Here is a 27,322-nt window from a genome sequence, read left to right as displayed (position 1 = left end):
CTGATGTATTGTGTAATTATTTCCATCCAAATATAGTGCAATTCCTCACCTGATGTCATTTACACTAACATTATTCTGTGGCCCAAAGTAAAAGATATCTTCTGGTTATAGTTCAGATGCGATGTGTTTAGACTGTTTGGTCGTCAAATAGAAAATTAGCATGTTGGTTTAGTCAATGCTAATTTAATGCTTTGGGATTCATCCATAGGGCAAACAGTTTTCACATTTGCTGCCGTGATTCTTTGTACCAAATAAAGACATCCATTACCCAGGGCAAAAATGAGCTGCCAGACTTGCCCAGATTATTTTTTTTCCAGTCAAAATCAATGGTTAGCTTGATGGAGATATGGTTTATGCTGCCAAAACACAGCATTGCAATTATTTGAACCAATAATTAGCTTGATTCTTCTGCAGAATTTGAAGGCGCATTTATTTGCATCCATAACAGATTTATTTTCCTCCAAAAACTGGTTTGGACCTTTAATTGGCAATTAGCATAGTCACAGATCTATTTTCGTCACTTAAAAAGCGTATTAAAAAGGGTATTTCTATCCATATATAGCGCAGTTCCTCACCATCAACACTAATTTGATGCTCTGGCCAAAAATAAAAGCCATCCATTGGGTATAGTTGAGATGAGAGGCTTGAGCAATTTTAGTTTGGACTGTTGAGTAATCAAATGGACAATTAGCAAGTTGTTTTAGCCAATTTAATGCATCACCATTATTTGAAAAGAAGCTTGATTCCTTGTCAGAAACTATATTAGCTGAGATTCATCCTTTGGGAAAACAGTTTTCACATTTGCTGCATGATTCTGTAGACCAAATAAAATATTTTTCAGGGCAAATATTAGGTGCCAAACAGTTTTGCATGCAAGGCAGATTTAGACTTATACTCAGAAAACATGTCACAGCAAAACACCACCAAAGCATTTAGCAATGCCCCTTGAGTCGAAGCAAGCAATTGAATCGGAAAGGGTAGGTGCTGACAGTCAAAAGATGTGTTAATATTCATTGAAAGGAAATAGAGTGGGAACACAGGGAGGGAGACCTAGAGGCAGGCATGAAAGAATAATCCAGAGAAAAGGGAATAGATGCATGAAGAGAGGAAGAAAGTGAGAAGACTACGACTATTGCTGAAGACAGGAAAGAGGCCAGAATGTCAAAGACCCCAAGGTATTTAAAAAGGAAGACAGCAACGATATGTGTGTGTGCACCTTAGACAAAGAGTGGAACCAAGGCGAGACGTCAAAAAGCACTTGAGTACTTTTTCTGGGTGACTCATTCCCACAGAAGAATTCACAGCTCGCGAACCATTCATGAGCTCAGAATGGAAAGACTCAGGGAGGCTAGAATGCAAACCAACTAGTTGCTTTCCGAGACATGCCACCAAACCGTTTCCAACTTGGTATTCAGATGGTTTTCCGGTGACCTAGCATCTGCTTATTAGAACATTATGCGCCAAAATGATCAAGTTATTCTCACATGAGCTCATTAAGGACACTTAGTATGCAAGTCATAGCGCTGCAAACTCACCAGGTGGCAGTGGACTTTGGCCCTGCAAAGTTTGAATGGTAAATATAGCATGCAATATTCAAAAGGTTAAGTATGAGCGAAAAACTCAATATTGGGGAGAGACTCTCCACAGGACTAAATGTTTGACAATCAGACTTGGGAATGACAATATTATGCACTTTAATACTTGCCGAAAAAAAGTGTCCATAATCTGACATTTTGGTATGATGCTCCTTGAAAAGCTCAAATTGCTTTTGTCAAGCTTTATCAAATTACTTTATTAGAGCATCGCTAAACCGGAAAAAAGATCAAAGGTTGCTGATGAATGTCAGGGGTATTCATTACCTGTTTCGCACTCGTTTGTCCTTGTGACTTCAGGCAAGCCTCAAACACTCATTTGCAAATCAATTTGTACTTCATAAAAATCTTTATTCATAAGACAAAGCACTTAGGGTGACATAATGCGTAGCAACAGACCATTAAACTCAATTGCATACGAAACCATTTTTGGTTTGACTTCCAAGTTGTTTAACCCTCATCACAACACTGAATGATTTCACAAAGCACAGTCTCAAGTCTGTCTTTATTCTGCGTCTCATCTGTTCCAGGAAGGTTTTTTTATTTTGCCTTCTTGCCCTTAGGTCTTTTGTTCTTGCCTCCAGCTTTGGATGCTTCCTCCTGAAAGGGAAAACATATAAGACAAGTATTAAGACTGGTGAAAAGAAATGTGTCAGGTTAAGTGAAAAAAATAGCTTAAAAAATGCAAAGTCGTCCATGAAAACAAACAATTTCCAACCCCTTCATAGTCCTGTGAACAATTACCTGTGAGCATTCAAAGCATAGATTTGAGAATTGGAATTGAAACCCAATTTTTGCGTTGCTAGCACCATGTCTTAGCAATCAGGCTACCAGAAGACTTTGAGTTCGAGACTTTTATCAAATAGTGCATGTTTCCCTGATGCAATATAAAGCAACTGTGCCATAAATAATATCATTGTCACTTTTACTAGTAGAGTAGAAGGCTTGTTAAAATTCCTCTGACTGTTTTTTATTATTTAGACCGTGTCTCCAGGAACCCGATGGTGTCCAAATGAGTGTTTGGGAAGAAGTCTGGTTTAATTATTCCACACGTGACATGCTCGCACCCCGGCTACTCTGTCGTTATTATGCATTGTATGTTAATTACTCTTGAGCCGCAGTGGACAGAATGTGAACAATGAGTCAGCCGGCTCAAACTGCGAAGATAACACAACATTCATCTTCACCCTGAAAGAACAGCGTGAAACATCTGAGCCTGAGACATGCACAGTGTTAGGAAATCTATACAAGCTGATGGCTCCAATCAGACAGCTAAACTACAAACTCAACACGTGCTTTGTGAAGAATCTCCAATACGCATTACTGAGTTCTTAAGTTCATAAAGAACCACGATGTGCATGCAATGCTAAATGGGCTGGAAATTATGGCAGTGAGGAGGACTCTTGAGTTAGCATTGCATGGATGATTTATCTCGACTAAATGCATTTAAGCAGAGGTTTGACTGTGCATTCACTTTGTGTTACAGTTCTGAAGTGGCATAAAATAAAACCGTAATTAGCGGAATGCTCAAATCACAGTAATCAGTGTTTTTACAAAAGACCCAATGTTTTTTAAGAGGCAGGTCCCTGTAATGGTCTCTTTAGTGGTGCGAGTAAACAACTAATATTTGTGTATGTATTAATCTACTGTTTATATAAATAAATACTAATTAACAAGGAATTATATAACACACATCATTTGTTTACATACCATTTATACATTTGATCTACATTTAGCTGTACATTATATACTGAATTAAAAATAAGCATTCTGTGCACACCAGCATTTTAAGATTTTTTTAAATAATAATTATATTGAAATAAACATACAAATATAATCCTTCTGTCCACCGCTAATGCTTGTAAGCCGAGGTTTGGCTCTACATTCACTTAATGCGTTATAGTTCTGGAGTGGCATGACAAAATAAAACTGTAATTAGCGAAATGCTCAAATTACAGTGATTACGGCTTTTTACAAAAGACCCACTAGTCTTTAATAAGCAGTTTTGCGTAATGGTCTCTTGTAGTGGTGCGAGATTGTCAAGTAAACAAGTTTTGGGGCCGCTGACTTGGGAAACAGACTCTTTCCATCCATTATGAAAGGAATTATAGAAAACCTTGGCTTAGAATAGAAGCAGAAGAAGAAAAGTGCTTTTAACGCCAATCACCGTTATGGCATGTGGCACGACGGATACCAATTTCAAAACACGTCACAAATGATCTGAAGGCCTGAGCTCGAGCTCCTGAATCGTGACAGACTCAGTCATGAAGAAAGCGGACTGTGATGAACAACACATGCTGCTTTAATTGACCCCAGCTTTCTGTAATGAATTCTAGCAAAGCCTTAAACAATCATATCACACATGCGTGTAATTGTATGTCTGCGATGTGACGACGTGTCCCTATTATCAGGGTAACCATAGCAGCCCCGCAGCTGAGCACGAGGCCTCATTTGCACAGAAATGAAAGAAAACAACAAACAAATGAATCCTCGGAAAGTCAGACGCATGCCGGCAAATCTCCTCACAGCTAGTTTCTGTGTGACCTTATCACGGAGTAAGTGGCGGACACTCGAGAGGAGAGCTTCTCTCCATACGTGTTCACAGACGCAACCAAAAAAACAGGAATAGAGACCATTTAGGACTCGATACAGCCAGACGAAGCTCAGAAGGAACAGACGAAACACGTGGACAGGAGACTTGTGCCACTTTACATTTAATAAAAAGATATCACAAGAACCCAATGACTTTCACCATGCTTTATTCTGCGGATGTGGATTAAACTGACGGATTCTCATAACTTTGTATACATTTGTCTAATAATTTGCTATTTAAATTAATATCAGTTTATAAATATTTTTAGATGTATTAATCTGTTGTATATATATATATATATATATATATATATATATATATATATATTATATATCTATCAATTAACAATATACATTTTTCTTTTATGCCAAAAAACATTAGGATATTAAGTGAAGATCATGTTCAATGAAGATATTTAGTAAATTTCTTACCATAAAGATATCAAAACTTAATTTTTGATTAGTAACATGCATTGCTAAGAACTTCATTTGGACAACTTTAAAGATGATTTTCTAAATATTAAGATTTTTTTTGCACCCTCAAATTCCAGATTTGCAAATAGTTGTATTTCAGCCAAATATTGTCCTATCATAAATACACAGCACACAAGCCTTTAAACGGTATGATTGATAAACAGTCTGGGAAGCAGCATGTTTGTTCTCATTCTTACTGAAGTGTCAGTGTAACCCTCCTGAATGAGGATGTTTCTGGCGCAGTTGTTGATGTGTTTGAAGCGGTCGGGGCCCAGCAGGATCCCACCGTACCACAGAGAGACCACCACCAGCACGTTACGCACGTCCAGGATCTGTGTAGAAGCCAAAGAAAACACATTTCAACATTTCTGAGGCAATCTCTGACGGCGTGCTGCTCACAGAACCCTTCCAGTACAGCGCCACATTTCTCATCTAAATGTAAAACCAACAGTCTTTGGCACAAGTCTGAAACATCAGATGAGAGTAAGTCCTGGCTTTAGCTAGGAAACCTGTTGCATGTCTGCAAATACACAACTTCTGAATGCAAAACATGCATTAGCTGAAAGATTAATTTAAACAGTATAACATTGGCTGACATGTCACTGATTCACAGACGTTTCCGCACAGCCTGTCAGTGCCTGTTTAGGAAAGGAGTCACTTCAAAGGCGCAGAATAGACTGAATATGCTCTCTGGGATGAATGACAGCTCTCAAGTGTCTTTACAGCGCTGGCTTGTTGTGTTTTTTCCCAAAGCACGGCGGGGAGGGAAATCTCAGCCATCTGCACATGCCACCTCTATTAATAGTCCTTTTTCTTTCCAAACATGCAGTCAGATTCGCAAACCAGGAAATAGTGGTATGATTAACTCCAACTGGCTAAATGAGATCGTGTGAACGGCTGTTAGTGTTCGCTGCTGTATTTCCATTCATGCACCAAGGAAGAGGTCAACAAATCAGCCATATTCTACTTTTTTATAGCATTTCCCCCCAATCAAAACCTTTCATGGCCAAGAGTTACAAATTATGAACATATCAATGCATCCATTTGTGTAAATAAAATACAAAAATAGTGTGCAAAAATAAAACTGAACAGGAGCTCAAACTATATCAAATATAGTGAATTAAGCGACAAACTTGATCGTAATGCACAATGTTTCCATCTAACTTGTATTTTAAGCTGCAGCTCGTCATATTAATTTGAGTGTTTCACTAGTTAGCAGTAAACTGGTTACCTTCAACTATGTTTAACTGATTAATGTTGAAAGTTATCTTTGGAATGGAAAATTGACTGTGTTGTGTAAACAGCTGAAGATGCGAAAAGCAGAGGAACAGATGAACTGAATCAACTGATTGAGTCATTTACACTCGGAATGCTCTAATTGATTCAAACTCGAGACGAACCAAATCAAATGATTGAGTAATTTACGCTCAGAACGCTCCGATTGATTCAAACTCGATACGAACCAAATCAACTGAATGAGTCATTTATGCTGGGAACGCTCCGATTGATACAAACTCGATACGATACGATCCGAATTAACCGAATGAATCATTTACACTGGGAACGCTCCGATTGATTCAAACTCGATATGATCCGAATCAACCGAATGAGTCATTTATGCTGGGAATGCTCCGATTGATACAAACTCGTGACTTTGATGATACGTTCAAGCGAAAAACAGATCAGAAGAGCCATTCGTTATTAAATTTCGACATCGCTTGTAATGATTTTAAAAAGCACATGATGGGTGAAATGAAAATGACATTCGGAATCAATTATATATCCATTAAAATGGACACAGAATTTAATTATATATTTAACGAAACATACAAATGTAATCATTTCCATATCGTCATTTAACAAAAATCATTTCATTTTCACATTCACTAAGATAAAAATGTTTGGTTTTCGAAGTTACTGTACAGTTGAGCAAAACTGGAAATAAATCACGCTTGAGAAGAGATAATTTGAAAAACAACATCACAGAAGCTCCGTTTCCTGATAAATTTAAGGAATGTCGCAGCAGACCGTGTGCTTATTTCCCGTCAGGGTTATTGACAGAAATGCTGTATGGGTTTTTTGGTCGAGTCTAAATGAAAGTGGGTAGAGATTACAGTGTCATGTCATATTTCACACCGGAGGGTGTTGATGCTGGCGCTCCGAGGCCTTTTAATCAGAGAACAGGAGATAAGCACGAAGATGAATGACACATCGGCGTGCAAATATCTGACACTGCAAGAAAGACACTGGGATCAGGACAGGAGGAGGGATACTTGAAATGTGCAATCGACGCTTGACACGTGCACAGCTTACTCCAAACCACAGATTAAAGACAATGATGCATATTGCTTTTTGTAAATAAAATTGATGACAAAAAAGCCCCAAGTATTAGAAATGTCAAGCTATTCATTTTTTTATCTAATTAATCACACATCAGTTTGAGCTGAGAAATCCCAAAATATCATTTAAAGTCATTAGTGTGTTAGATGAGTAAAGCACTGAATTGCATTAAAAAAAATGCAGCTTTAGAAACAAAAACATTTTACTTCAATATTGCATAAAGATAATAAGAATTTAGAAATACTAAATAAAAAAATTTAGATACTCTAAATATGAAGCTAAAAGTCACTGTCCCAATGAGTGAGTCATTGAATCATTCATGCAACCGTTTTATTTCGAATGGCTATTTTTTATTCAGAAACGAGTCAAGAATCTTTATGAATGAATCACTAATGATTCATTTAGTAATGAATCACTGCTGTGTGTGGTTCAGACCTGTACAACAGTTCTGCTGTAGCTTTGATGGGAACGATTGTTGTTTGCAAATGAAAAGTGTTAACCTGCAATTGTTTGCATTTCTGTATAACTAATTAAAATTAGTTTTGCTGGTATTAATTAGTGCTGTCAAACCATTAATCGCATCCAAAATAAAAGTTTTCATTTACATATTATATGCGTGTACTATTTATTTATATATAAATACACATATGCATGTATGTATTTCGGAAGTATACATTTATATTCATATAATTAACATTATATATAAAAAATATAAACATAACATTTTTCGTAAGTATATAAATGCATGTGTGTGTGTATTTATATATAAATAATAAATATACACAGCACACACATATAATGTAAACAAAAAGTTGTATTTTGTATGTGATTAATCACGATTAATTGTTTAACAGCACTTATATAAATTAATGCATTTAGTTGACTCAGTTATGCTAAACAATGTATTTGGTTTAAATAATGCATAAAAAAATTAACCAAATAAAAATACATTTATATAAATTTATAGATTAATAAATATAATTATTCCTTTTATTTGCTGAGTTTTTTTCCAAACTAGACCGCTATGTTACAATTTGCTTTTAAGAACAGCAAGAACATTCAGAAATTCTCCATTAGAAAGCCATAAATTGAAAAAATATATACCCAAGCAGACAGAATATACAATCTCAAAAACCCATGATCCCAATACAAGGAAGTCACCATATCATGAAGACATCCACGAGCCAATATTTCAGATGATCTCCTGACTCAAACACACATTTACCTGCAGGAGATGGAGAAGTCGGCCCCCCGCTGCGGTTTCTCCATCGTCCTCGCAGTCCTGCAGGAAAGAGTTTTTATCCTCACAGAAGATCCTGATGAAAACATGAAGGCATTGTTAAGTAAATGTAAGAAAACAAATCACAACTCTTTGCCCTGAGGACCCACAGGGGCCACTTTTACAAAAAGTGCCCATCCCAACTGCAGCGACTTGCTCTCGCATTATGCCGCGTCTGGGGTTTTGTAGTCGTGGGTGTATTTCGGAGCAAAATTGGACGAGGATTTGGATGCGTCGTAATATCAAGCACAGGGAGGAGTGTGGGAAATCGGGACGCCCCCCTGAGGGTTTTTCAGTGTTGAGCGCACAAGGTCCATCATTTGGGGAACAGTTGTTGGGAATGAAAGGCAGCAGCAGATGAGCACAGTTGACAGTCACTTACTAACAGCCAAGAGACGAAGCGCTGCCCAGAGAGCACATATGGCTCCTCGTGTGTGTCAGATGGGAATGATGGGAGTTTAAACGCTTTCTTTGGGTATCTGGTGGGAATAAAGTGGCCAATCGCTGCTAAATCACAAAGTGCACGGTTCAGAGTTTTGATAAAACAACAAGACCTCACCAGATCAAATGCAAAAGTTAAAGAAGAAGAAGAAAATATGGTTTAATGGTTTCTAAGGTTGTCCAAGTGGTTTTGACAATGGATTCATCATTAGCACAAATAATGTGGCAACAAGATTATGGGTTTGTTTAAAAGTAGTATGCAGTTTTATTGTATATTACCGGTTAAATTAATAATAATAATTTTTTTTCATGTTTTTGAAACAAGCGTCTTCTGTTCAGTACATTTATTTAATCAAAATTACAGTAAGAAATGGTAATATGTTGAAATATTTTTACTATTTAAAATAGCTGTTTTCTATGCGACTATGTAAAAATGAGTGCTGTCAAACGTTCAAAATTAATCGCGATTAGTCGCGTCCAAAATACAAGTTTTAGTTTACATAATATAAGTGTACTGCAAATATTTATTATGTATATATAAACACACACATACATGTATATAATTAAGAAAAAATATGTTGTATTTGTATATTAAATATATTTATATACAATATAAATGATGTAAATATAAATAAATCAATGTAAAAGCAATTTTACAATATAAACTGTACTAGTGAGTATTTATATTCAGTATATCAGAATGGTTTCTGGATCATGTGACACTGAAGACTGGAGTAATGATGCTGAAAATACAGCTGCTCATCACAGACATAAATTACATTTTAACAGATATTCACACAGAAAACGGTTACTGGTAATTTAATTTGAAGTAATATTTCAAATTTTTATTTTATTTTGATTAAATAAATACAGCCTTGGCCAGCAGACGAGACCTTGAAAATGTTTATACATTTGAAATATTCCACCGATTTACATGGTACTTTACCAATCATCTGATCAAAATATTCTGCCGCAAGCCATTAATAAAGAACTGTCCACGGTAATGACCGACAGCAATCAATAAGTAATCATAACTGATTAATTTAATAAATTCTAATGAAAACACCAGCTTTCTTTTGAGGTTTTGTGTGTTTGTGCTCCAGCTCTCCTCATTTGCCAGGGGCTTCAGAAACATGCTGAATGTCAATATCACCTGCGGTTTAATCTCAGCTACTCCACCCCTACTGTATGTCACTGATCATGTCATGAAGAAACCCTGCCGCAGCGCTCGCTCAAACACACACACACGTACCGCACTGACATTACAGTCTTCATGTCAATGCATGACCTAAACGCATCGATAATTGAAATACTGGTTTCCTACCAAAACGTAATTTTTGATCAGTAATATGCATTGCTAAGAATTCATTCATTTTTACTCCCTCAGATTCCAGATTTTCAAATAGTTATATCTTGTGCAAATGTTGTTCTATCATAAGGAACCATAGCTTAATGGAAAGATTATTTCTAAAGCTCATATGATGTATAAATCTCAGTTTTGAGAAATTGACCCTTCCAACTGGTTTTGTGGTCCAGGGGCACAAATATAGAAACACAAACTTATCTTATTTAAGCTGGTTACAAAGGAAGCATTTATTATTATTATTATTATTCAGCTGAAGAACTAAAATAAAGTAAAATAATTATTAATAAAAACAATATAACATTTAAAAAAAAACTACTAAAGGATACATGACAAAACAGTTAAAGCTTTAGCTAAAATTAAAATAAAAGTAGAAAATAAAATCTTACTCAAAATATTAACAAAATGTATAATTATCTGTAAATCTGATGCAAACTGAACTTGTTTTAAGGACGGTTTTAGTGATAAAAACATCTCTAAATATCTCAAAAAAGATATATTTACTTATATATAAGAAATCCCATAAACAATTTTGTAAAATGTACACTTTAATACCTTTTCTATCAGTATGCAAATACTACAATGAGCATTTACTACTGCAACTCAATGGGAGATTACTTTCATTTAAATATCTTAAAAAGTAGCTAGAATAACGAGGTATGAACTGCAAGATATATATATATAATATATATATTAGTGTTTGCCTAACAACTGTAAATCTCTATAATGAATTAAAAACTGAAATACCTGTATGCATAGATATTGTGAGTGGCACTTGCGATCTTCTTGTTTTCATATAAATGATTCAGAACCCTTTGAACCTGCAAGTAAATAAATAAATATAAACAAAAACATGGAAACCTACGTGCATACCAAACCAGATAGTGTTTCCAACATACCTGCCGTCAGAATATGAAAAATATGTGAATAACTAAAACTGCTGGAAAGAGGCTGCAAGCAACAGAACATTTCACAGTGATGCAACACGACTGCCAACACATGAACAAGTACACGTTCACCAGCACAGGCTTATTTCTCAGTCCCTGCTCGTCTTTAAAGGACTGCAGGCTGGTTTAAGAATCATCTGGAGAACGTATGTGTTAGATGGGTGTGTGCATTACATATTGACGCTAATAAAACACTGTTTCAGAGGACACGAGCAGACTTGAAGAGCAACTTATTACTTCCACGCCGACCAATTCCTGCCACAACAGGTTCGGCCGTAAACAACTCATAGATGAATCTGAGCATATGCCACGACTATGAAATATTTATTTAAAAACAGCAACCTAAAACTCACAACCTCGAATTACACAGAAATATAAGCCTGTTTTTATTCACATATGGGCACAGCTGAAAGCATTTCAATTTAAATTGTTGCAATTAGTAGACAAATGCGTATGCATTTAAAAAGCTGATTCACTGATAGAAAAAAAAATTTACTTTTGAAAAAAATCAGTTTTACTACTTCAAAAGTTATTTTTACAGTAAAATTTACTAGGAATTTGTTAGTGAACATCTGTTCTTCACCAGTAGATGGCATTTGTACTTGACTACTTGATATCCAGCACTTTAATTGGTTGGCCCTTTTTATTTTAGCCTTGTGGAGAGAGACCCCGCCCACAGTGAAATATGATTGGTCCACAATCAAGCTACTCATGTATATTAAACGCATGAATGAAGAAAGATTGATTGCAGGAAATGGGAAATATTTCTGTCTATATTCATGACAGAAAAGAATAGCATTTAAAATAGACTTAACAATACTTTAATAAACTGTATGCAATAATTTACACAATGCTATGTTTTGCAAACAAATATAAAAAGTAATTAAATACAAACTTTCAAATTTATGTTTCATAAAAATAGTCTAATCTAATATTAGTCAATTATCCTAATTTTCTGATTAAAAACGTTTCCTAGTGTAATTTAAAAGCAGGACACTCCATTATAATGTTTTACAGCCAAGGAAGAGACTTCACAGAGGAAAAAAAAATCACATAAAGGTAAATCTTCTCCTTAATAAATATACATGGGTAATCCGTGTGACCAATTCTACATCTCCGTCTGGGGAAGTATCAATTACAATATGCATTTTTAGTTTTGTGCGAAACATTTCTGCTCTGATTGCTTGATTTTGGCCATCCAGCATGAACCAAAAACTGGAATATTGCTGGATGTTATTAAACCAAATATGATCCAATCCCTGATCTAACACTACACCAAACCGTGAGTTCAGCAGAGAAAGAGAATTATATTTAATTCACCATAAACAACATATATCAACAACTTTGCTTAGAAACCGTTAATTACGGACAGGTTTAGGAGCTTATGAAAGAAGTGACATATCCCTGATGCAATACACGACAAAACACAGTCACACAACCTTCACAGCGGCTCTGGGTTTTCATGGCTTTACAGGCAATATCTGGCTTTGCTAAAAGAACCAGCTGGGCGAGAGCGAACAGATATTGAGTGTAAATCTGTTTTGTACACAACACCAAGGACTTCAAATATTGCTGTAAGACCCTTGGGAAGGACTCTGCCAGTTGTTTCTGTCCATCAAAATGGGTTTCAGCCTATTTGCGTTGAGTGTCCCTCCATTATTTAACAAGAAAGAGAGTCAAAAATGGCTACAGAGTGCTTGCTTGTACTGCAGAGTTGGACTGTATTGAAGCCAACGAACGACAGACAAATGCAACCATCTTCTCGACACCAGTTTCATTCACGAGTCGAGAAAAACAGCAAGCTTGATGCTAATGAATATGTACAGCGGCGCGCTCCCCTAAAGAAAGAGTTGTCACGAATTGGAGCCCCTATCAGTGCGATTCATCTGTTTTCTCTCCGGCTAATACTCTCGTCGTGAACACCTGTGTCAGGCTGAGGCTAATGAGATATCTTTTGAATGCTCTGTGCAAATGTTGCCTTTTTATCAGTGCTGATCTAAAGCAAATAGCAGGAAACACAAAGCAACATCCTCCTAAACGTAAAAACCCTGTTGATATTTCCTCGGAGGCTGCTTTGGGTTTTGTGTCGGGCTTTTGTGAAACCACCTTTGTGTGGAGCGGAAATCTAATGAAATGTTTTGAGATCTATAGCTTGTGAAGATGCTGAACACAAACAGGTGCGAGTCTGGTGTCTTGGGTTCACAGACAAACTCATTTACAAACTTCTGTCAACACTAACCTTTTATGAAAATTAGAGCACGGCCAAACTTTGAAGTTTCAAAGATCAAAAAGCATCAAAATGGCCTCTGAAATCCCAATAGAACTACAAAGTGACAGAGATATGTGCCTGCGAATGCTTTTTTCCCCCGTTTCCCATGGCCTTGTTTGTATGGAACAATTCGAAGAGTGCGTCTAATGCACTCAGACAGACCCTCTCAGCTGTTCTGCTGAGCTAAACATGTCCATCGATTTTATATCAAGCTTGTCTAGCTAATTTTCGGACTGATAAGGTTGTTCAGTCCGCTTCAGGGCATCTGTATAGCACTGCAGGTGCAATGCGCCATAACTGTTGATTGTCAACCAAGAATCCATAGGCTTATATGGGGAAAAAAGCAACACCACAAACTGTTTTCTCATGTGAAAAGAGGGATATTCTGGTCTCTAGATTCAGATTGGGTTGTCCATGAAGGAAAAAACGTAATGCAGATTACTTAAAATATATAGTTCACCAATAAAGTAGAGCTGAAATGATTCGACAATGTAACCAACAAAAACTTGTCGACAAATACTTTTGTTGAGTAGTCGTTTGATCTCATATATCCTACTGTAAGAGTGTGAAATAATGTGGTTAGACCAGTGTGGCTCTGTATATGCAATTCAATGCAATTCAAGAGAAGAGACAGCATTTGGATGAATATGTATATATATATATATGCTGCATGCTTTTCTCTCAATAAAAAAAAAAAAACTGACAGCGGTGAAAAATCTGCAGCGATGTGAATGTTTGCACAAGCTCTGAATATGTAGAACTCAATAATTTAAACTAACTGCAAAATCTGAATAATCAAAGTCTACTGATTAATAAGTTAAATAATCGATGATTAGTCAATTAATCATTCTAAAAATCGTTAGATTGATCGATTATCAAAATAATAATTTGTTGCAGCCCTACAGATTTGTAAACTCTAGACATCATATACTTACTAATGGTTACAGAGGAAAAACTGGGCATCATAAACTAAATGACTGAGGATCACACACCAGACTTTAATGTGCTTCCAACACAACGAACTCATGCAGAAACGCATGACAAATAATTAAAAAATGTTTTAAAATTGGCTCAAAATATCAAACGTGTTTGACGAATTGGACTAGATAGAATCAGAGTCTGACGCTAAACAATCAAAGTTTCTGATCATTGGTGCAGAATTGGTCTAAATTGGTGCAAAAGTTTGGCAGTATAGTCTAGACTTTAGTAAAGTTACGGCACGGATGAAGCTAATTTTAAAGCTAGCCACATGAATATCAACATCCCTTTTGGAGCCCTGAGAGGCAAAGATAATGGAAAAAGCTAATCAAAAAAAAGACAAAGAGGAAAGAAAAGAAATGATAAGGGAAAGAATTATATTAATGCACTTCCATCAGAATGAATTTTAAAGAGTAAACATCTACAGCAGATGACATTAATCAAGCACTCGGTCTGTCTGAAACATCATCTACCATCTAATTTACCCAAAGAACTGTAATTTAATTCCTCACTTGTCTGGGGGATTTCAAACGAGTTTTTATAAAGCTCCTCATTTGCATTAGCTGTATTATACTGAAAATCATCTCAGGTTCATAACTGCAAATGCTTTAAACACACCTGCACATAAAGACGCGTCATTAAAGAAAAGAACAAGATTCAGCACTCACCACACTTACAATTTGAACAAAATACAGTGTGACAGATTTACTTTATAGTGAGACATAATTATGCCTCATGCCACTCCATTCAGCAAAAAGACATTTTCAAGAACTTTAAGGTACACGTTTCATCTTCATTTTAAATGGGAACAATAAGTTATTCACTCACCGATTTCCTCAAATTGTAAAATAAGCGTTAGGCAGTAAAAGCAATTGTTGTTTTGTGATCTAAATGTTCAAATGGAGTAAGCAGAAAAGTTTGAATATTCGTTAAAAGAGTCTTGACTTGCCAGAATGCCCTAGTAACTGCTCAACCACATGCTTAAACACCCGGAACACTTTATTTACCAACTGTATTTACCACGTTGCACTATCCTAGCAACCACCCAGGATAACAAAGTAGCCCAAATGTAAACACATCTACCTCTATGAAACAGTCGTAATAAACACTCCAGCACTTGAAAACACCAGCTGTATGGGTTCATAAACCCAGTGTGTGCTTCACAAATGCATCCACTTATATATAAAGACGGCGGAAGGCTGAACGCATAAATAGTCAGCGTTTGGCTTCAAACTGTCAATCACACAAAGAAATTTGTTTAATGTATGAACAAGTGGCGGAAATGCCAACATCTTACTTAAGGGCAGAGTGTCATTCAAGACGCCTGCTCTTCTGTCGTGCAACATTCACGGTATCAAGAGAGCTGTAACTGATGCACAATGCCGACACCTGTGCAGGCCACAGACCTCGATGTGCAATGTGGAAGACAATGAAGTTTGGGGAAGGGAGGTTTCTATGCAGCCTGTAATAATGTGGTAAGAGCAGTGGCGTCAGGGGCAGCTGTGTGTGAGTCATACACCATACATCCAGCTGGGCGGTTAACGACGATGCTGCAGTCACACGTCAAGTGTCTGTTTGCTCCGACACACGGGGGAGGGACTCGACAGTCAACTCCACAAGTTAAAAAGAGAAGAAAACAAGTGCTGAGGGCATTAGAGACCCGAGTGATCGGCGTTTCAAAAACAGTGTCAAGTGCTGATAATGCGAAACAATGACGGCTGTTATTAAACACAGATTCTGCAGGCCTGATATCTTTGGCAAGAAAAATGGTTTAGTTGGCACGCAGAGTCTGATACAAGGAACATGGGTAATGACTCACACCTGTTTAAGAGTCACCACCGCGTCTAAATGAGGCTGGAATGTGCTCCGTCTATCCGTGATAGTCTCCCCGTGTTTAATCAGTGGCAACTCTTCATCTACAACAAAAAAACAAACAACAAAAGCAAATAAAAGCAGTCCTTTGAATGACTGGCGAGCCACTAATGACTAATTAACTTGGATCGCTTTACATAAGACGTGCCTGTCATCGCTACTTTTACTTAAGTTTTAAAGTCAAATATGACCAAACACTTTACTTTCTCAAAGCTCAGGTGCTTGCAGAACTTCCTACTTTTCATGATCTAATCAGTTTCGTGTTGATAAATTAAAAAGAGTCCCGAATAATGGGTCTCATTTAACAAGCATGTATACGCTAGGGGTGCAACAATACAGTTGAATACATACATACCTCAGTTTTTTAACAATGGTTTTTGGTTCATTTCGGAGTGTTTAGTTCAACAGATTAATATAATAAAACTCCTGTGAACTTCTGTACACTGGAAAAAAGCATGGATTATTATATGTCTACTTAAAATGTCTTTTGACAGGTATTATTTTTCTGATTTTACCCCAACATAGAATGGTTTGGCCATTATTGAGCGCTATAAACAGGTAATCCTGGTAGCCAGAGGGCCCTAGTATACGCATAAACTGAAATATGTGCATTAATGTTTCATCGAAAGTAACAAAAACTTGTCAAATACATTTTAATTGGCATAATTAAGTGTCAAAATACCTGAAGGGAATGTCTATTTGCTAACTAACATTACACATATTAATTCGGTTTCTGTACCCAATATTTTTTTTTAATTACAAAAGCAATGAAAATTCAGGTATCAGTATTCGGTACCAAAAATATCGCCCTCATTCTGGAAAATGTGGTATCGTTGCATCCCTACACACAATTATTAGTTATTAAGACCCAGTGTTTCTTTCTTTAGGAATTCCTTTGGAGAATGGAAATAAATGTCAATATATTGAAACATACCATCAGAAGCACTGGAGAGAAGCTGAGCTGATTGGTTGGTAAGTTTTAGCAAGCTGTAGTCTGGAAGATCATCTTCGTCATAGTCATGACCTCCTTCCTCTGTTGTCATCGTCTTACCCATTTCTGGTCCATCTAAAAATAAAGATACATGCGCAGGACAATGAATTGCAGTGGAAACTAATAATTTAACAGACCATTGCACATTTCAGTCAATCAGCAACAACGCCAAGGACATCCAATGCAAATATGCAAAACATTTTACTTTATAAAATGATATATAAAGATTAAAATAAATAGTGCTCAAAATGTTAATAAAAAAAAGTCAGTGACATTCTTCCACAAGTTTCTTTAATTAATCTTCAAACATAGTTTGAATAGTCCTTAACATCTCTTTTAAAACAACACATACTTGGCACTGTATCACCCCATAATATAATTTGAAGGGTCAAAGCGCATTTCTATCAAGATTTCAAAGCAACTAAGATAAATAATGCATGGAAACATCTCAAAGAGCCACATTCATTAAACAACAGCAGTTGAACATGAACTGAATGCAACAATTTACACTCAGAAAAGGCTCTTTATTGGCATCGGTGGTTCAATGGAGAAACTTTGACGCCAATGGAACTCTATTGGAAGTTTATATATATATATGTGTATATATATATATATGTGTGTGTGTGTGTGTGTGTATGTATGTATATATATAAATACATACACACACACACACACACACACACACACACACACACACACATATACATATATACATATATATATATATATATATATATATACATATACATATATATACATATACATATATACACATATACATATATACACACACACACACACACACATATATATAAACTTTGTCGGATAGAGTATATATATATATATATAGTGGAAAAGGTTCTTTAGATTATTAATAAGTTCTTTAATTTTGTATGTTTAATTAATATGTTTATTTAATTCTTCAAAATGGCTCTTTTAAGAATTGTTCACTGCAAGGTTCTTTGGGAACCCAAAATGTTTCTTCTATGGCAGCACTGCAAATATCCATTTCTAAAGACCTATCTTTAAGAGTATATGCTAAAAACGACACATTCGGACTCTAATCACTGTCAGTCGTTGAAATCACTTGAAATCTTGAAACGAGAAATTAAATGAGACCTAAATTAAGTCGCAATCAGCCGTTCCAGCTGTTCTGAAGTACGGCATTAAGATTCAGTGATAAAAACAGCTTTCCCACACATTCGACCAAGGAATCTCCTTGACTTCTCCATTTTCATGGTCATAGAGGCTCAAAATGTTTCAAAATCCCTTTTCAGAGATCGCTAGGGATGATTTTCATTTGTATGCCCTGTCAGGTACTAGGTCTTGGCACCGGGGCATCGGAACAATGGGAAAAGTGGGAGGAAGACATTATAAATCTCATCAGCCTCTCTTCATGAAACACGACATGCTTTTAAATGCCTAGTTGACATTCATATGAGACACTATTTGAAAGCTTAAATGCTAAGTTCAATGATTAGAGCCAAAGCTCTGTGAATTTTAAGAAGTGCTAATTTTTTGCTGGAGATTATTTTCTTCTCATCTGTTGTTCACATCTTGTGTCCTCAGGAAGTTTGTTCAGCACACAAACTCTGTGCCAGATGTGGACTGGATAATGAATATTAATTGCATTATGTGACCGTTGGCAGAGATTTCTGCTTGATCATAATGCTGATGTTCCATCAAACCAAATAAACCTCTTTAAAATATCTCGCTATGCACCAAAATTTGGGAAATAGACCAGTTTCTGAAAGTTTAGGAGGTTTGATTAAATGTCAACGTACAAATGTCAAAAAAAAAAAACATCCTTAGATCCGAACACATCTCAAAGGGAGAATTGGTTTTCTGGGTTTCCAAGTGCCTTGAAATTTCAGTGACTTCAAGGATTTCAATGACTAATTCCATGTCTGTACATCACATGTTTTAATCACCAGGTTTTCCATGACTGTTGCCATACCCGGGTCAGTATAGTTAAGCACATATTACAACCCTTCTGACCACAAAATTAACCTCAAGCTCATCTTTGAACAAACGCCTGAATAAGCTAATCAGAAAATACATCTGAAACTGCGTTTGGCTTTTCTTTCCTGTTTAGTTCAGTAAATTGAGGCAAATCCATATGGGAATTTAATTATAGCTTGTAAAAAAATTTAACTGGTTCCAAAATTTTGACTTCCTTCTCCATTTCAACCGCCAGCACCTCTCAGTGTCAGACGTGAATATTCATCCCCTGAGGAAATACAAAAAAAAAAACACAACATTTTGATCTCTCTGAGGGGCCTTCACTGCACAACCTGCTGTAACATGGCTCTCATCTGCATAATTACTCTAAAAACAGAGCTGATGTTTGCTGAGTGTGAAGGGAGGTGGCACTTTTCATGACAACGTTGAGTATTAGGCCTGTAATCATTCAGCTGATGAGGGAAGACGTTAATAACCTTCCCTCTGAAGTTTGATATTAGATTAAGTTACTTCTTCCAAAGTGACATTACCGTCAACGTTAGCCATGTATTGGGAGCTGGGTGTATTTAGGCCTGTTTGTTTACAAAACGTGTGGGGGGAACAAATTAGCATCGCTAATGTAATATTCACACTACAAAAAAGAAACAACCGCACGCACACTGAGCACATCACAGTGAAACAATGGGGTTTCGGAATCGCACACGGAGTCGTCAAAGCCGAAACGTTCATTTGAAAACAAAAGAAATCAAGTTGGAACGAGACAGATGTTCAAAACAGGTAATCAAGGGCTTGATTTACCTTTGGCGTTCGTTTCGTTCAAAACACTAATGAATCATTCAAAATACAGATTCTCCGTAGGACACGGGCAACCTGTCGAAGTCGTGATCTCGAGATTGAGAGTTAAACGAACGGTGTAGTAAACAACACACGGTCGCTGTCGTCAATTGCTTCCAATTTGCTTGACAGGCTGAATACAGGTTCTTTGCCAAATCTTTTTATATCTGCTCACACTAGTTACATCAAACATTTAATTCATGGGACCACTACCAAAAAACTATTTACGATGGTTAGCTTGTGTCTAGTTTGTCATGTGTTGTTTTTAGAGGGTTTCTGGCCACTGGTTACTCCAAAAGGTGAGCTAATCTAACTTAAACCAAGTACATACTACATTCAGCCTACGATTGTCAACCGAGACAGATTTTGGGAATCACAGGCCTCCAACAAATTTCTGATGGTGTCACGGCCCTGCAGTGTAATGACTTCTACAATGGCCTAATGAAGAGAATAATGATACATGTGGAAAAACAGATCAATGTAAAAACAACATCATATCCTGTTTCTCCTCAAGAAGTCGATCCAAATTATGTCATTTCCATCCTACAGACATCTGCTGATAAATAAACACTGATATCTGGGTGCAGGAGAAATTCGACAGTTCATTTTCATCTACTACAGACACTGTTACAATACGAAGCTGGTTGAAATTGGGTAAACTCATCCTTTGACCAACAACAACAATGAAAATGCAAAGAAAAATGGCTTTAAACCAGCAATATCCTGCATTCATTCACAGTTTCTGCCCTGATGGTTTCTAGTAAGTGCTCATGCAGTGGATCACCATCTGCTCTGCACCTCAAGATTGATTTTGTCAGCAGGGATGTGTCTCGTATTCAGGTGTTGTGATAGGATGTCAAGACTCAATGTGCAGAACGCTTACTGATGGGTGAAGGTCAAATCAGAAGGTCTGTTTACCACTGTGATTACATCCTGATTACCATCATTTAGTTTTGTCACCTTGAACCATTTGACAGTAAAGCTGCACTCCTTCTCAACACTTATCACTCAAACTTTGCTACGTCTACAAACGTGCAATTTTGTTTCTATTAAAAGGTTCTAATGAAGCAAGATCTGATACGTTCGCCAACCCACACTCCTGTAATTGAGTGTCTTTCTTTCTACATCTGATTTTATGGAGTGTGGCACCTTACGAAGACCTTGTGACAAGGCGAGACTTAAAATAATTAATGGGACTTGGCTAGTCCCGCGCACATTTCCATTTTTTCCCCCTCCATTCAGTTGGAGCTCCATTTCCCTCTTGAGTGCACCATTCATGGGAACTCATTTGCATATTAAAACCGTTGACATACATACATAATTTCAAGTCACAATTATCACATTCAGCGAAAGGCATGGGTGAGCTGTCCTTCAAAAACAATAGCTTTTAAGGATTCGTTTGGAAGTGGACTATTGTCTGACCGTTAACCAGTGATAAGCCTAGATAAAATTGCATACTACTTGTACTAGTATGGAACAACAAGCAACAAGTAGCACTTAAAATTGATAGCCAGTTGACGTTATTTGTAGATTGCAATAGTTTTTTTACATCGACATACCACCAATGGGTAATTAGTTTCTATTGTAGCACGTTACTGGCAGACAGAACTACAACTCCAAAACTTAAATGTTGCAATATTATTGGATACCAATGATAAGTTTCTATATGAAATTATGTAACAGGAGATTATGTAACAGATTTACTTAAAAATTCTAACGAGCAGAATGCAGATAGTTTATGTGTAAAAAAAAAAAAAAAAAAAAAAAAAAAAAAAAAACCACTTGCAGACTTGGCCTTCTCTCAAAAAATCTTCCTCCCAACCAAATCTGTCAATCCATGCAAAAATGACAGACAGGTATCCACTACCTACACATTTTTGATTGAGCCAAAAATGAAAAGCACAGCTAGCAAGGAATCAGGGGCTGTCATGCAGTGTGATTTCTCAGGACACCTTGTGAGGTTTTGGGTAACAGGGACATTTTATGTGACAGAAAAATGCCTACATGCAACAAATAAACCTGTCTACACTCAGATGAACTCTACTTGGAAAAAAAAAAGTGTTATCGATCCAAGCTAACAAAGCTAATTCCCTCCTCTAAAAAGGTTTTTTTTTTTTTAAAAGAAAAGAAAAAGATTTTCTCCACCTTCCAAGAAGAGCCGAGAAAACGATCTGAGTGTCAAAACCCATCAGGGTCAATTCTTGGACTTGCCACTGACCTCATGGGAACTTTTAGAGCCCTGGTGAAAAAGATTAACAGGTTCTGTCAAGGCAGCACAAGACTCTTCATCGATTACGATCAGATCTCCCCAACGCCGAGGTCTGTGACAGGAGGGAGAAGGAACGCTCTTAAAAAACCAATCTACCTTCGCCGCGGCAGGCTGCAGTGTTCATTTGATCCAAACAATTCGACTTTATCGAGATCAAAGGCATGGATCCAATATCCAGCGTGCAATAATTCTGGCAAACATTATGTTCAAAGGCAAGAGATATTTGAGGCAGGCGAGGAGAAATGACATGGGAACAAGTGACTGGGCTACTCAAGTGAAAAGCATCCCAACCTTTTGCATTGTGTGGCGATTCAAAAGTATTTCAATGTGCAGGGAAAACGCGTGAACGTAGAAACTTGCCATCCAGAGATTGGACTTGTGGGATATTATCCTGTCAGGTGCTGAGGTCCTGTCAACTGCCCACTCAGTATCTTTTATCTTTTATATTTTTATCATAATGATAGCACACTGAAGTGAACCTTCCTGTAGCTCAAACAAGTAGCTAACAAGAACAAGATCATTGGTTTGATTCCCAAGGAAAGCAAGAGATGATAGAATTGTACCTTGAATGATTTTAATAAAAAGCATCTACCAAATGCCTAAATGTAAAAGTAACCTGATGTTGGCACAAGTATTAACCACAACCACAGTTTAACCTTCAAAATGAGTATGTCAAACCATTTCAAACCAGTATGACTTTTGTAAGACGTTTTGTTTGAGCATTGGGAACCAGCAATGGTTTTTATAAATAGGTATTCACAGCACAGAATCCACCATGAACTCCACCATGTTTCCGTCACAAACAAAAGTTACCATACCATGTTAAAGCTTACACCACTTGACCCGCCTCCGGGGTCTTTTGATTGGTGTAACATTTTTAATTATTTAACAAATCACTCGCATGCGAGATGGTTCAAAATACTCAACAGTCATAAACCTCCGTAGAGCGCAGACTAAGAAAATATTAACAGGATTAAAACAACGAAATAACTGACATGGGAAAATTATGTTAGCGGTTCTGAATTTTGGTTTTGATTTCTTTTCACTTAATCGTCCAGCCCCACGTGGGATAGTCCCATTTGGAAGTCAATTTTGATAAAAGCACCATATAGGTATTTTATAGAACGTTGGGAAACAACTTCGGACCCCATTCAATTTCATTGTATGGGCAAAATAAGCACAAACATTACTTTTGTGTGTGTGTGATTTATGATAAATTGTTTGGGATATTTTCATTTTTGATAAAACCGCCAGCTAGATGTTTTATACAATGTTGGGAACCAAACGACTTTGGACCCCACTGACTTTCATTGTATGGATGGAAAACACACTTGAACATATTTCAAAATATCTTGATATATTATGATATATTGCTTGGGATATTCCCATTTGGAAGCTAATTTAGCTAAAAGCACAAGCTAGATGTTTTGTTTAATGTTGGGAACTAAACACTTTGGACCCCACTGATTTTCATTGTATGGATTCAAAAAAGCTACTTTTTTCAGAATATCTTCTTTTTTCACATATGATAAAATGCTCAACATTCCCATTTGGAACTGCTTTCGACAAAGGCATCAGCATAAATGTTTTCTGAAACCCAATCCCAGCCATATGTTTCAATGCACTCTAACTGCATACTTCTTGACTCTGCCGAGTTTTTATAACTTCTTTGGTTACTGAGATGCTGCTCTCCACCTACCAGTTTCGAACAATCAAAAGAGGCTGCTCTCCGTGAGCTGAAGGGTCTATTACTTCTAGGTTAATGACAGGCCGTGTACCTGATTGCCAGCAGGCCCCGTGCACCTGTTTCAATTGTGCCTCCTTCCTGTATATCTCCGCAGAGAGCTCTGTATGCCTCCTATTCTTTTCAAAGGGCTGATGTAACCACAGACCCGAACATTTGCTTGATTTCTCTATGTCGAGCACCTATGCTTTTTTTTGTTTTCGCATCTGGATACAGAGACGGTCATGTGTAATTTCCATTCGCCGGTGGAACGCCGTGTTCCTTAAAAGCCGGAGGAAATAAATGACAGCGTGATTCCCCTCCTGACTCTAATTCTCCCGCTTCCCAGAGTTCACTTTACACAAAAATGAGCGCGCTTTGGGGCTCACAACAACACAACAAAACAAAATCCTCGTGGGGCTCTAAAACAGAGCGCAATTAGTTTCCAGAAGGAAAATCCAAAAGCACAAACGCTCCGCAGTCTGTGTCTGTAATGAGAAGATGTCTGGGAAAACACTTTCTGTAAATGTGTCTATGTTCTACAGAATATAAAGCTGAAAAGTTTCACTCTGCAAGGAAACATTATATGCATCTGAATCAACATTTGCTTTATCAGACATGCAAGAATCGCTGGCATTTCTGACACCACATTTTTCACAAACCACATTAAAAATGAAGAAAGGTGAGGAAGATCCACCAATAATGCCTTGTGCATGGGTCTTATGAGCTGTACAATCATGTTAATTACTGACTCCACCATCTAATCTCTCACCCATGACAGACCTATTTATACAGTCGCTAGATATGGATCAGTCTTGCATAATAAAGATTGATTTGAGCCTTTCATATCTCATTTCATCTACTGCCCCCTACTGTACAACCCTTATCTGCTCACATATTACTTCTGAAAAGCCACTTTCATAACTTACCAATCATTATAAGAAATTAGAACAATGATAACTAAAGCTGAGACTAATTCAGCTACACTAGCTCTTACCTGTACTTTGTGATTTTTCGATGAGGAATTCTCTTATTTTCTCCACCCACAGGTACAGAATACTCTCCCCTGTATTCTCCCTATATTAAAAACAGAATCAGATTTAGAATAAAAGGCTCATATTATACTGAATATAACGACAGTTATGAAGCTGTACATGAAGTGTCAGTAGTGACTGATGCAGATATTACACTGACACACATACTCACACGTACAGCTCCTCTAAACTGTTGGACAGAGTCATTCTGTCTGCTCCTCTGAGCCAGCCAGCGCTGTCAGGACAGAAACAGCATATCAGTCACACAACCTATTCAGCTCCCAACACAAAACTCAAACCGCAAGCAATCAGACGTCAACAGTCAACGTTACTTGATCTGATATATGGGAGGCGCCGAGCTCGGGTAATCTGGAGGAAGTATGATCTTCAAACAAACAGAAACACACATTAGACGTTCGTGAACACATCTGTGACTCTGGGGCACAAAACCAGTCATAAGCAGCACAGGTGCATTTGTATCGGTCCAAAAATAACACTTTTTCTTTTATGCCAAAAAATCATCAGGATATTGAGTAAAGACCATGTTCCATGAAGATATTTAGTACATTTCCTACCATAAATATATAAAAACTGTTTTTTTTTTGTTAGTAATATGCAGTGCAAAGACTTCATTTGAACAACTTTAAAGATGATTTTCTCAGTATTTTGATTTTTTTGCACCCTCAGATTCCAGATTTTCAAATAGTTTTATCTCAGCAAAATGTTGTCCGATCATAACAAACCATACATCAATGGAGAGCTCAATTTTCAGCTTTCAGATGATGTATCAATCTCAATTTCATAAAATGTACCCTTCTGACTGGTTTTGTGCCCCAGGGTCACATTCAGCACATTGATAAGTCAGATGTGTTACTCTTGCACCTGTAAACAGAGCGTAAGTGTGGGCCGCTGCGAGTCATCTGACACTCTGATGCAGAAAACTCTGGCCGCTTCGTCGATCACACACCACTCGTCCGCGTAGATGGAGGACAGCGCCTCGATCTCCTCCATCTGCAACACACACACACACACACACACACACACATTTTAGGGCACCATGAGAAAACAAGCTTGATCTAAAAATGCAGAAAGTTTCCAGTAAGGTGTAGGGCGAATAGAAACTACAGTTTGTACAGTATAAAAACCGTTATGCCTATGGGGAGTTCCTGTAAAAAAGAAGAAGCACATTATGTGTGTATAAAACCTGAAATCTTTGACATTGTATGAGAAAAAAATGATTCAAAGTAGTAAATGATGTTTATCTGAAAGTGTAACAATGCAAACAGGTTTTCTGTAAGGGGTAGGTTTAGGGTTAGGGGTAGATGTCGACCGATATATCGGCCGATATTTGGCTTTTTTCTTGACTTTTATTTTGATGAAAAATACTGTCATCTAAAGTATAAGCATGTTTCTTTATACACATTTATTTTTTAATCCAATGTCAATTTCCTAAATATTAATAATTATTATTTTAAAATCATATCAGCTTTATATCAGCTATCGGCCCCCCTGCTTTCCAAGATATCAGCATCGGCTGTCAAAAAAACTAATATCGGTCGACCACTAGTTAGGGGATAGATGATATTGTTTGGTCACTATATAAGTAATATAAGTCTATGGAAAGGTATGTGTGTGCGTGTGTGTATGGTATTTATCACATTATGGGGACAAAATCTGCTCTCAAGTATAGTAATACCACTAAATTAGTATATTTTGAACTTGGACATTTAATCCCATAATGTGATAAATACCAGACAGACAGACACACACACACACATACGCGCGCGCGCGCGCACACACACACACACACATCACGTGACCGACTCACCTGAGCCCGCAGGTCCGCGTCATCACGCTCCTCTGACGCGTCCATCTAATTCAACACATGCATCGCTGAGCTGAGAATAGTTAAAGCCCACAGTTAGTCGTTCTGACTCGTTTATATGTATAACTATATACTATCGAGGCAGTAGAGAAGTACATCAGTTCAAAGTGTACAGTGTAAAGCACGTGTGATCTTACAGGAGGAAAAACTCCAAAACAACTCACACTCAGCGCTGTTCACACACGTCAAAGCCACTCACAGTACTTCCGGGTCAGAGCATAGTCACGTGGGCACCACTTGTTTGAATATTGTTTTTGCATTATTTGAATATTAAGATTAAATGATACAATTATTATTTTTAATTTATATTTTTATTATTATTATATAATATGTAATATATATACAAGTGTGTTAAATTTGATAAATAATTTTATAGAATAAAGTAATATATAATTACTATATTTTGTGTGTTTGATTATTAATATTATTACATTAGATTTAGTAATTTAGCAGATGTTTTTTTAAATCGACTTGCAA

At 36.9% G+C, this 27,322-nt stretch overlaps 1 protein-coding gene across 4 annotated transcripts; it reads right to left on the bottom strand.

Annotated features, from left to right (window-relative positions):
- Nucleotides 1-1,922: 1,922 nt before the first annotated feature.
- Nucleotides 1,923-27,090, bottom strand: impact (impact RWD domain protein). Of its 4 annotated transcripts, none has more exons than XM_059568949.1 (12): nt 27,010-27,090; nt 26,789-26,858; nt 25,843-25,971; nt 25,293-25,345; nt 25,139-25,195; nt 24,924-25,003; nt 17,082-17,213; nt 16,097-16,191; nt 10,829-10,902; nt 8,224-8,314; nt 4,856-4,990; nt 1,923-2,192 (listed from the first exon to the last, which is right to left on the bottom strand). In XM_059568949.1, the coding sequence occupies exons 2-12, from the start codon at nt 26,831-26,833 to the stop codon at nt 2,133-2,135; spliced, it is 951 nt and encodes a 316-aa protein (XP_059424932.1). In that variant the 5' UTR covers nt 26,834-26,858; nt 27,010-27,090; the 3' UTR covers nt 1,923-2,132. The 4 variants fall into 4 exon arrangements, with proteins under 4 accessions (XP_059424932.1, XP_059424930.1, XP_059424931.1 ...); XM_059568947.1 differs by having other exon boundaries at nt 25,133-25,195; nt 27,010-27,069; XM_059568948.1 differs by having other exon boundaries at nt 25,133-25,195; nt 26,983-27,047.
- Between the last annotated feature and the right edge of the window lie 232 nt (nt 27,091-27,322).

The sequence above is a fragment of the Carassius carassius genome, chromosome 16 (assembly GCF_963082965.1).
Source record: "Carassius carassius chromosome 16, fCarCar2.1, whole genome shotgun sequence".
In the NCBI taxonomy this organism is placed as follows: Eukaryota; Metazoa; Chordata; class Actinopteri; order Cypriniformes; family Cyprinidae; genus Carassius; species Carassius carassius.
This window is presented reverse-complemented; position numbering and strand designations above follow the sequence as displayed.